The sequence below is a fragment of the Accipiter gentilis genome, chromosome 28 (genome assembly GCF_929443795.1).
Source record: "Accipiter gentilis chromosome 28, bAccGen1.1, whole genome shotgun sequence".
Taxonomy (NCBI): Eukaryota; Metazoa; Chordata; class Aves; order Accipitriformes; family Accipitridae; genus Astur; species Astur gentilis.
In genome coordinates this window covers 6161120-6173816 of record NC_064907.1, presented here as the reverse complement: position 1 = coordinate 6173816, position 12697 = coordinate 6161120, and the positions used below count along the sequence as shown (strand labels likewise).

The 12697-nt window shown below is 43.6% G+C and overlaps 1 protein-coding gene across 1 annotated transcript in view; it reads left to right on the top strand.

The window, feature by feature from the left end:
- The window catches only part of KIF26B (kinesin family member 26B), a 312864-nt gene that overhangs the window by 295680 nt on the left and 4487 nt on the right, over positions 1-12697 (top strand). Inside the window, exon 13 of the mRNA XM_049830857.1 lies at positions 12491-12693. Within this exon, the coding sequence (XP_049686814.1) occupies positions 12491-12693 (203 nt within the window). The remainder of the gene's footprint in view (positions 1-12490; positions 12694-12697) is intronic.

The following is a 12697-nucleotide window of genomic DNA, read 5'->3' as shown; positions in this document are numbered from 1 at the left end:
TCCCTAAAACTGCCAATGGCAGCCACATTCATGTATTTATTTATACAAATATTCTGATCTGATTCCAGAAAGATGCCTTTGTGAGGCAGTGAAATATTTTAAGCAGTTTGGGCAACTCCCCTCTTGGTATGCACGTATTTCACCAGCAGAAGACCAGAGTCTTACTGAATAGCAGTATCTGTGAGCCCACTTTTGCTGCTTGTGTGCTCTGGATGCCCAAAGATGCAAGATGTCCCGCAGCTGAAACCACCGCGGAGTTCCTTCTTCCCACCTAGAAGATGGAACAAAATTGTGCCCATGCCCCTTGAAAGATGTTATCTTGCCTCTGAGACTCTTAGTTTTTAACTTTTGAGTTATGAGTCCGTCTTTTCTCAGTAATTTATTGATAACAAATAATTAAATTATATTAATAATAATACATGGGGACTACTGCACTGAAGTGCTTTAGCAATCATAGAAAGGATCAGAAAGACTTCATTTTTGTTCAGATATAATCCCCAGTAGCTTTCATACTTCATCAGGACTTTTTAATTAGATAGCAAGAGCCTCCTGGGTCATGCCAAGAGTCTGTGCAGTTGCAACTGGTACATCTTCCTAGCAGAATGTGTTTCAGAAAATTGCAGGGCAGGAATGACGAACATCCATCACTTTTTTCCTGGGTGCTGTTTCCCCAACCTGAAGTGTGAGTCCTGCCTAGCGTACTTTTGAAAAAAATGCACATTGGCATTGGAACTGGTGTGCACAGGTATGTAGTGCATGCTACTTATCCTACAGTAGCGCTGGCTGTCCAAAATATGTTATTCTTATAGTGTTCCTAATTCACCAGCCATTTCACTTGCTAGGATACTCACCTCTGGGATTCATTTGCCATGAACGAACTGAATAATGCATAACTCTCCCTTTCTTTATGCTCTTGACTGTGGTAGCAGGAAGAACATGTGCAGTGCAGATGTGAATACAATAGATACTGCTATTAAAGCCATATGCATAAGTGCATGGCTGATTGTACCTGTTTAGAGGATGCATCTGAAAGTGATCACTCTACACGGTGCAAGCACAGACCAAACAATGAAATAATCTTTCTGAAGTTATCTTTGCATCCTGTGAGAAAATCTCTTTCCTATCCTTTCAGTTTACATGGTAATAAATTGATTTTCCTCTTTCTGGGGAGTTGTTCCTCTAGCTGCTTTCAGATATGAACTTTTTAATAGTGACTTGCAAGAAAAAGAAGGAAGATCTGTATGTTGTGGAAAAGGAAAACAAAGCTGTTCACAGAGGTGGCGTTTGTGGGTATACACTGACAACTGGATTGTGTCTTGTGGAGAAGCTGCCCATATAATATAGACTTTTTCCACAGGACATTCAGATGGAAAAATTTATCAAGTTCTGTGAAAACAGGCAGCTGTGCAGATGAGGGAACAGAAAGAAAATGGCAGTGTAAATTTATCCTTATTAGACACTAGAGGGCATGCCCCATTCCCTAGGGGAGATACCTTAAAAAAATACTCTGAGAAAAATTTCAGGCAGAGCCTGCAGATTCTTTAGACATCAGAGTTCATCCCAAACCTAAATCAGTAGAAGACCAGGATTTGTTTACTCCGATGCTCATAAAACTAGTTTCATTTCACTTCTCTTTGCTTTGATAGCACATTAGAGGCTGGACAAGGCTGGAGATATGACTGAGAAAAACATTGTCTTTGTGTTGTAATTGCAGAAGAGCTTCAGATCTGTGTGTTGTACTTTATATCAGAGTTATATTTTCGCTCACAACTTTGGCTTTTGATAACCCCCATGCAGGACTGAACATTGTGTCAGTGGCCATGAAAAGGGAGTTATGAAGAGAGGACTGTTTGAGACTCAGGTTTCAGGTTGCTCTTGTAGCGGTCTAGAGGACACCTGGAGAGAAGAGGCTTCTCCGTGGTCTAGCCAGCCTTGAGCCTACCTGGCAGAGCAGTGACACTGGTTTATCATGCTGTGCAGGTATGCAAAGGCACTGAGCGAGGGGGTGAGCAGGAACCTTTCCTTAGCAGGGAACGTGAGGAGTCTAAGCTTTGGTGCTTTTTTACTGCTGTGTAACATCTGACCTGTCTTTTTCACCAAGCACAGCTTTTTTGGCTGGCCGACAGATTAATCTCTTTATTCTAATTTCTTGTGTGGGTAAGTTTCTCTCTCCTTGGTCAGCAATATTGCAGATATCTACCTGTTTCTGGACCTGAATATCTGGGATGGACGGTTTTCAGTGGAGGGCCTGTGTCCGTGGAAGTTGCCAGCGCTGGTGGGCTCAGCATAGCCTAGCACATTGACCTCCCTCAAACTAATTTACAAAGCTTTTCTCTTAATTCAGCCTGTCACCTGCTGTGGAGATATTCCCAGTGTATCATCTCTGATACTTTACTTTTGAGTGATTCTCCATATCAGCAAGTAATTCCTATATTGTTTTGAATGACTTGTACTTGTATTTGTGTATAAGTGCAACTGGAAGTTTTATGCAAATTAAAAAAAAATCTTTACTACCTTCCATATCTCTAGCAGCAAACCACTGCCCAGAAATTAATAAGGCTTCACTTTCTTATAACCCAGATCCTGTTTGTATTTGGTCCTGCAGCAGTGAAATCATAATTCGGTTTTGATGTGTTTGATAATAGTATAATTTTTCACATGTCAGTGGATTTATGATGGCATAAACCCAGGATTATGACTTCAATGCAGGAGGAACCGAGATATAAGGGAGACTAGAGCTGTTCACAAATATATTTTTATTGCATAATAAACAAAAAAAATGCAAAGGTTTGCAATCTTTCATCCTCTGTAATATCTCCTTTCAATAAGTCTGTTCTAGTGTGAATTTTCTCTCTTAAGGAACACTTTTTAATGAAACAGATACTAGACAAAGGTTCTGAGCTCTTAAAAGACAGATATTATTTTAATACATAGTGTCAAGAGCATTGGACCTTTCCTGATTTGCGGTCACAGATCCACTGTGCTGTAATGGATATGGCACTATAGATATGCTCATTTCAGGTCAGGCAACCTTGTCCACTTTATTTATGATTATTATTAACAGAAATGCTAGCTGTCAGACACGATCAACATGAATCAGCCCAAGGCCCCTGTAAGAGGAGCCATAAAGAGTCTTTAAGAGAATCACCAGCAGCCCTGTCAGATCTCACAATTACTTTTGAAGTTCTGACACATTGGAGAGACATCATTTTTTTTCTTGAGATTAAGATCTTGTCTTTCAATGCTCTTAAGTGCATTATTTGTATGTGTAGATGCTTCTGCCCTGGATGTCATACATGAAGCATCAGACCTACATTGTCAGCTTTTGAAAGATAAAGCTAGTTCATATCCTTCTGTGTTAGCCTTTGGTTAAATTTTGGGCTCTGCCTGGGTACCTGTACAGTTCACAGACAGCCCAGTCGTGTGTGTACAAAACTAAAATAAAATAATTAAAAAAATTGCCTCTTGCATTCTGGTACCTATTGAAAAATCATGTGTTTACATCATGAAGCACATAAGCCTTTCCCCTGAAGCTAACTTATCCATTTAATAAATATTCCCATCTTTCTAACATTTAACATTGGTCCTATAACATCATGGCAGCATATACTGCCCCAAAGTGACTGCTTATGGCAGAAGCAGAGCTATTCAGCCCTGATCTACGGCTGTACATTTCAAAGCTTTGTACAGCTGCTCTTTAATCCACCCTGTGGTGTAACTATTATTCCAGACCCCATTTTGCAGATGTGGAAATGAAGGCAGAGAAGTTTACTGACTTGCCCAATGCTTACAATTAAGTGAGAGCCAGATCCAGGGTTAAATTACAGGAACCCTTGACTCCTATCCTCAACCCCAACTGACTTGGCCGCACATCCTCCCTGCCCTTGCTGAGCAGTGGAGAGAAAGGCTTCATTTGTTATTTTCTTTTTGTGGCAGGCGCTTCCTCCCTCTCTGCCTGCAAGCATCTGTGCAACTATGGTTCCTCTGATCTCTTCGCTTGCTCCATTAGCCCTTCCCCTGTAAGAAACAGTTGGCATCTCCGCCACATTTCTGGCTCTGGCTCTAGTCTCCTCTCTCTTGGGTAGGCAGTGCTGTCTCGAGCAGGGCACTGAAGTGTTAGGGCATAGTTTATACAGTCATCACTAGCACCATTTATATGTTATTTTTTAATTCCTCAGAAATTTAAAGTGCAAAGGCCCAGTGGTGCTCAATGGAAAGGCAATGAGAGGGGTGCTTTAATAATATGTACTCCTGTATGTGATCAGGAAATGCATTCCGACTGAACTCCATTTCACCAAAGCTGTATTTGTATCCCAGACCACAGAGATCTTCCTGAGGCTGTTTTCTTTCCTGATCCCTTTGGGAATAGGGTTGGGTGCCTAAGAGAGTCCCAATCCCATGTGAAATCGAGTTAGACCTAAGGGCTGCAGGCTATCACTGCTTGCAGCGCTCTGCTGAGATGGGATGGACCTCTGCTGAGGAGTGTGTCTCCTTTGATTTCTCTAGTTGAGGTTTTTTGGGGCCGAGTCTGAGCCTGGAGCCTTACCAGTGCTGGGGCAGGTGCTGGCAGGGTGAAACACTGAGGGCAGTGCTCTGTGGCTCAAGCAGTGTGCGGCAGTCGTAACGCACCAGTGGGGACCGCTGCCTGTTGGCTGGTGTGCACAGATCCACTAACAGGGGCAAAGACCCAGGACTCAGGCATGAGAGGAAGATGTGGGAAGGAAGGAGACAGTCAAAGAGGTGAAGTTTAGGGGAGAAAGTCCTTACTGTAAAGTGCCCTGTGTCAGTCTGGGCCAGTTCAGCCTTCCTGAACATGGAGTGCCAGTGAGCATCAGAAAACAGAAATCTAAGGGATGCTATTGAAAGTAAGGCCAAGTAGAAAGGAGACTGGGTGAAAATTAAGGTTTCCAAATGCTGGCTTCCTAAAGTTTAAACCTGTGCCCTGAGTTGGAGTTGTGTATCTCAGCACTTGCAGGACCCTCCTTTTGTCTGTCCAGGATAGGATTGGTGTGTGTGTTTGTGCGCATGGTTTAATCTTCTTTGCATGGGGAACCTGTCTGACTATAGATAATTAGAGATTCCTGCTGCAGCATTTTATGGCTTTTGCACTAAAGTTTCATGACTCCTTGCGGCTCCTTCTCAGTACTAAGTTTCACCACCAAAACAGAGCAAATTGCTACATGATTTTAAACACTTTAATAAAAAGACAGACTGTTAAGACATGACAACAATTATCAACAATTAGAATCAGTTTTTCTCTCTTACTTGTGTGCTCTGGGTTTCACTGGTAGGATGGTTTTAAAGATGGAGATTTAGAGATTCCTGGAAAGCCCTGAAAACTCTATATTCAAACATATTCACTCGCTGGAAGCACTTAGCCCTGCCTATGAAAGCAGCAGGAAAAAACAGAGGCTGAATCCATGGGCTGTAAATTATGAAAGTCCATCTCCAACCAATATTGCAAAGCATCACATTTTGAAACGTGGCCAAAATGATAATGATGAAACAAAACACCAACAAAAAGAGTCAGAGCTTTTCTTGTTGAATCCAAGTGAAAAGGAATTTGGTTCATGTTTAGACTGCCTAAGGCACAGTGTGGGGAGCTGAAAATTGCCCTTTGTATCACAAAGCCGTAGGGCATCTCCAGCATTTCTACTTCAACTTGCTTACACGTGATGGTAGCTAATTGATATCCTGCATTGTACCTTTACCATGACAAAGGATGTTTAGAATTATACAGGAAAAAGCTGCTTTGCTTGCAGTCGACCACTTTATGCATGTAACTGCTGGCTGGACAGGCCTGGGGGGAGCAGAGGGAAGGGAAATACGGGCTTCAGCTCCCATTTTTTTTTGTTCATTAAAACAACAGCATTGATTTTCCCAGGTCAAAGCCAGGCCATTTCATGCAGCAAATCTGTGTTGAAAGGGATCAGAGTAATCATTTTTTACACGCTTGACTACTGCGTGCCAGCACTGAGCTTTCAGCCACATGAACATAGGAATGATTTAATAGAGGAAATGGCAGCCAGCTATTGTGCACGGTGAAGGCTCCATGTAACATGCATGACTGAGTCGCACACCATTAGGCTGGGTGTAAATAAAACCTGCTCCTGACGCTGCCACAGAATCAGCTCACTGGAATGCCTCCACCACTGTCCTGTTGGGAGCTAATGCTCTGGCTGCAGAGCCCCTTCCCCCTCTGCCTTTGCTGCCCAAGCGATTGGCGCAGCCATTTAGTGCAGTACTGTAGCAACAATAACCAGCTCCTTAAATAATACCACAATGCTGACAAATACCTGTTAAACCAAAATCCAGCCTGTAGTAAGATAAGTATTTGGAAGAGACTCTGGTCATTTTTTACTAGGGATCATGGGTGCTGAAAACTCACCCCCTGTGATGTGCATCTTTCCTGGAGCATCTCCCTGATTACTTGTCAACCTGCCACGCTGCAGGAGGGCTGCTTCCTGATCTGGTTTCAGCAGTGCTCATTCACCAGCTCTAAACTGCCTTGAAAAGCTCCTTTTAAAGTGAGACAGTAATTCAGGAAGCAAAATTAAGAAATGAACTGGGTGGGTAGAAAAAAACTTAAGAGTAGGCTGTACCTCAGCATGTTCCCTATACCGGTATGGAAGCAACATATCTAGTATAGGTATGGCTGGAAGATTATAAACAAGGTTTGCTTTATTCCTGTGTACCACAAGCAGTGATTTCTAGCCTTAAGTGTCCTTGTACTTGTTATTGATTCACAAGAGCAGGATTGCATATAAGTCAACACAGAATACAGACTGGATTATTTTACAGTGAAGTGGACGTAGAAGATTTTCTTCTGAATGATGGAGCCTGTCAGTGCTCCTTATTCCAGGTGTTGAGGTGCAACATGGTCCTTCCTATGTAATCTGAGTTGCCAGGATGAGCAAATGCTGTTTAGATTTTCTGGCAATAAATGCCTGAATTCTTTGGTTTTTGTAGTACTGACCTCAAGATGGGCCCCCTGAATACTTCTGGTGACGTCTCCACACCATCAGAGTGGCCTTCCACTTGAAAGCATTCGCAATGTCTTCAGTAATTGGGAAGGGAACTTTGCAAACTCTGTGAAAATCCAAGGAGTGAATAGCTATGTGCTCTGCACAGGGGAAAGTGCACTATAAAATAAACAAGGAGAAAGGATGTCAAAGGAATAGAGAGGAGTTGATTCAGTCATGGACAATTGCCCGTAAAGGCAGATCACATTAGGAAATAGGAATGAGAGAAGTCAGCACTGTGTTGTCAACTCAAACAAAGCAGGAGCCCTGTTGTCAGACAGTGAGGAGCAGCAGGGGGAACAGGACAGATAATCTTTTCCTAAGTAAGCAAACAGTTTGATGCCACATTTGAGGTTGATGCTATTGCTACTGGAAGCACAATATTTCTTGGAAATGAAGCCACAGAAGGAATGGTGGGAGCTTAGGGGTACTGCTCTACTTAGCCAGCATCGGTTTTTGTAATCGCCTTGAGTTTGGATTGACTGTCTAGTGAGTAAAAACAAAATGCTGAACAACAGGTTCTGTCCAGAAAGGCAATTTTACCTCCCATAACATTAAGCGCAGTGGGGAATAGCTTTGGCTCCACATCCTGCCTTTGAGCACACACTATAAACTTCTGAAATTATGATGTATCAAGTTACAGTTTCATTTTCTGTTTGAAACACCTTAAAATTTCTAGGACAGCAGTTGTTTTGCATCCCATTCAGACGTATCCTCATTTGAAGAGATATGCATCAGCCTTCGTTTCATGAAGATTTTGCATTTATACTTTTTGCCTTTACCTTTTTCACAGAAAAGATGCTCAGTCTGGAATGTGTGCTTGGAAAGAAATATAAGGGGAACACTCCAAAATACACAGGACTTAACCAAAACCAGACCTCTTATAGTTTCTGCCCTGGTCAACACATACTTTTATGAGCACACATCCTTATGCAGTGGGGCAATTTTGCTGAGGTCAATGAGTCTTCTTATCCTTAAAGTTTCCCTTACATACCTAGCTGGCTTGGTCTGTGTTTCTGATAACTGAAGGCTTCGCTGGACTTACCTTTGCTGAAGTATGTTGTAGTGTCAGTGCCACTCTTCAGTCAGATCTGCTTTCACACTGCACACCATCACTGCTGTGTAACTCCCCTTATCTTATAACCTGGCCAAACCTTAACCTATAGCTCAAGGTAGAGCAACAGATCTGTTGCAAAAGCAAATCTTGTATTCTGTTCATTTTCAGGGCTATGTCATAGTCTGATTATTCATACTCAAGCTAGGCTCAAGAGGGGTTGTTCTGAGAGTGGATAAATTCAAACTAAGTGAACAACATATCCTCCAAGACATTTAGCAAATGGCATGTTGCTTTACATGTTGTATGGTCATAAATGAAAGTGTCATTATTCTGTCCTGGCTTCAGCTTACAGGATTTCCTTCAGATTGATTTTTGGTATAAGTTTCTCTTTTTTAATGGAGGAATGCACCCCACTTGCGTGGCAGGAGGGTCAGCCGGTTTGCTGAGGTGCTGGGCAGGGTGAGCGCTCCCCCAGTCCCAGCTCGTGGGGCAGAGGCGGGAGGGACCTGCCAAGAGCTGCTTCTGCTGAGCTCCCTGGCTGATGGCTGCCTTCGTAAGATGTGTGCAGGGAAGTAGAGGAGTGATGTGCTGTAATTCCTACAAAGCATTTTATTTGTTATACAGTCAAAATTTATGAGATCCTAACCCCATCAAGTGCCTCCAATAAATTTGGGACTTCAAATGGGTATTTTCTATGTAAATGCAAAACTATTCATTTTAACAATTTAATTGTTGTGTCTGCGTGTGGATACGGATGATCAAGCTATCAGCTGCTTTGTGACACTCACCCTGAAGCTCTGCTTTGCCTGTAACTCCTTACCGATCCCAGTTAGGGTGAAATCAGAAAAAACAGAGGCTAAATGGAGAGGTCAGTGGCAGGACTCTCCTGTCAAAAGACACCATTATTTTCTGTACCTGCACTAATAAGCAGCCTATTAATCAGTGCATGTTTAGAATAGACTAGATTCGGTTTTGCCTCACTGCAAAGATGCAGAACTTTCATTTCATTTCTCCCCAAAGTGACCTAAACCTCAGATAAATCATCCTGAGTCAGCATTCAAGGCTCAGATAAAAACACATCCCTCTTCCTCTTTCTCCTCTGCCTCATGCATGGACGTACCCGCTGTGATAGGGCAGGGAGACTTGCACAGGCAGCCTCCGCATCCCGCAGGAGCCCCTGGGCAGATGGCAGCAAGTCTGCCTGCCTCAGGTGGCTTTGCCCTGATGCATTGCCCTGGTGCACGGAGAGCTGGCAGCCTCCCTTTGTGATAACCCACAGGCTATCCAGGTGCAAGCTCTGGCTAGAAAAACATAATGAGCTCATGTTAGCATGTCTCCTGCCGCTACCGTAGTCTCTGCTGCCTCTTCTCTGAGGGATAAGCGCTATTAGTTGGAGCCCTAGGTTGGAGCCCTCCTTCCAGACCACAGGCTTCTGTTTCTCATTGAGCCAAATGGATATGAATGGGAACTAAGTGCAAAAACATTTACCATCATCCCTGTAATTCAAACCCTAGTGACATCTGTTTTGCTTTGCTCCAAATAAGAGCCTGATGCTGTTCTCGTGGCAAGGTGAATCAGAGCCATCCCCCAAGTGTCTCAGACCTGGGCTTTAGCTCTGGTCGGAGAGGCAGTTCTTCCAGCAAGGATGGTTTAAAAGTGCCCCACTACATGAGAAGGTGGTGTTAACAGCCACAGTGGGGAAAAAAGAAAGATGGAAGAAAAAAAGAAGAAAATCAAACACCACAGAAAAAGGCACTACCTTAGTCATAGTTCAGCCATGCATGGGAGAGCTGGACAGAAGGAATTTCCAGTCTGCTCCGCTGCTTCCTTGAAATGCCAGAGCTAGTCTGTAGGCATGGCGGGAAAGGAGATGTGACCATCAATGCGGGGCACAAAGTAAAAAGAATTAGCAGCACTTGGCTGCATTACACAGGAGGTCAGATCTGATGCTTGTAAGTGTTGCTGGCTCTGAAAGTTGATGTGCAGCAAAGACAGGAGAGAGATTGCTTTTACACTCAGACAAAATTTTAAGGACTGCTCCTGTGAGACACTATGGCCAAAAGCCTAAAAAGTATTTAAAAAAACATTTAATGCCTAAATCCTGTTTTTCTTGAGTGACACTAGGGATGTACTCAGTGCCCTTCACATCTAAGCAAGTGGAGCGCCCGTTTTCCAGGAGGGGCTGAGCCCATTGCAGAATCTCTCTCTGCATGTAACAAAATTTAATAGTCCATCACCCTGTCTTACCTTCCTTCAAGTAAGCAGCTGCTCTCACCATTTGGCTGCCTTTCTCTAGCATCGCTGACGAGTTACCCTTAGCACTGCAGTTTGTTGTGGTCTTCCCAAACTGTGTCTTTCTTGTTGTTGTCGCTTTTTAGCTATGGTCTTGCTTTTCCTTTTGTCAAGATCTGATTGGTCCCTTGATCAGGCATTTTAATGTAGAGATTAACTGATTTGCATTCAAGGTAAGTGAATGCTGACATTCACTCCCACTGACTGGTACCACAGGTGTAAAATAACTGCTTGCTGGTATTTGTAAGGCTTCATTTGTTCTGGCATGGGCTTTTTTGCTGGGCTGTGGTTTGAGTCGTAAATACAACTATGATAGGTGTCACAGGATGGGCAGTCCAGATCTTAGGCCACTTGGTATACAGGGGCCTTGTAGAGCTCCCTGTCTATCCACCTTGGCTGTGCTCTCCTTTTCTTGCATAGAATTATCTCAGATGCATTCAAATAAAAGCTCTGTACACTAGGCTTTCCAGATAGACAGCAAGATAGACTGTTCTCATCCATTTTAGAGCTAGCATTTACAGATTAATTACTGGTTACTAACTGCTGGTTTCTAGCACAGACTGCTGCACTCAGAAATCAATGGGATAAGATGTGGTAGTTTGCAAAGTCAGCAGAGAGACAGATTCCCATGAATGAAACTAGACAATGCTTTGTTACTTGTGAATCCAAAAACTAGGCAATCAATAGATATTTTTGTTTTCGGGGGGGGGGGGGGGGGTTGGCTTTCATTGAAGCACCAAATTGGCAGACATGTTGAAGCTATTTACATTCAAGTTTCAATAAATGTAGTGCTGGAGATTCCTCTAAATGATTTTATCTTGTTTTTAAAATAAACCCTGCATGATCATTCTGCATCTCTTCCCTGCTGGCATCAGTTTTGTTCTTGCAGCCAAGGGAGTCAGTTAATAGTTTCATTCAAACTTGCTGGCTCCAGCTTTTGTTTTTGGTTTCTCCCATCCCTTCTATTCCTGCTGTCTTCTAGGGGAGACCCTGCAGGATTTGTCAGCTACAAGATTATTTTTTTTAAAACCCAGACATAGCTCTGATTGTACTAAACAAAGCAAGGAAATGTAACCAGTTGTTTTTCTTTTTTGTGTGTGTCTGTTCTTTCTCCCAACAAACCATATGGTCAGCTTCCTTACCGCTGCCATCAGGCCAGTGATGTACTTTTTCTCCCTTGCTTTACTTTAGGCCCTGACTTGGCAACTCACATGGCAGATGATGTCCGTATAGCATAGGCTTTATCAACCATCATACATTTTCAGCTATTGCAGTGCTCCCATCCGCTGTGCTGGTATTATAAAGCAGGATGGGTGTGCACAAGCACTGGTATTAAAGCAGACACAGTGACTAATTCTTCTGCCAGCCCATCGTTCTTGCTGCTTTCTTGCCCATCACCACTGCTGCAGTAAGTGCATAAGTGGGAAATGTTTTAGAAGAACATTCTACTGAACAGAGACAAGGCTAGTGCAACTCTGGTGGCAACCACCAAGCTTGGGCGTACTTACTGCAGGTGTTTTGGCCTCTCTAGTTTGTTTACTGCTCTACCCAGCCTACAGTGGCATTATGCAAGGGACTAGGTGGTGGTATACTGGCACTCAACTCCAGCATAGTAAGAGAACTTGGGTATCAAAGTGCTTTTTATGCTGTGATTAAAAAAAAACAAACCCACATCTCCCCTGGAGATGGTCTATGCAGAGGCTGGCTAATGCTTGTCCTTAGTCTATAAGAGCCAGTACCAGTGAAGAGATAGGAAGGCAAAGCTAGACCAGTTCCAACCTGCTGCTCTGGTCCTTCATTGGCATACCTGTACACACCGAGACCTGAGCAAAGGGAAGCAGGCACAAGCTCTAGAAACTTTAGGGTACATATGCCCTCTGAGGATCAAATCCTGGAGTCAGGCACCAAAGAACATGTGAGGATCCGACTATGGTGAGTGGGTACAGCACATTGCAGCTACAGCTCACCCCAACTTCCATGGCGTCCTTGGGTTTTCGCTCCATTTTCTTCTGTGTGTGAGAAGGCTGACTATGTATAGTTTGGAGACATCTCTGCAGATGGAGCAGAAAGGAGAGGCAATAACTGTGCTAACGTGAAATGGCACTTTCTGCATTCGCAGGTTCACAGAGACGGAGGCTTATTCCAGCTTTATCACTTGATACCACTTCCCCAGCAAGGAAGCCTGCCAACAGCCCCGGGGTCCGCTGGGTGGATGGGCCCCTGCGAAGTGGGCAGAGGGGGCTGGGGGAGCCCTTTGAGATCAAAGTCTATGAGATAGATGATGTGGAGAGGCTCCAGCGGCGACGAGGTGGGGACAGCAAGGTGA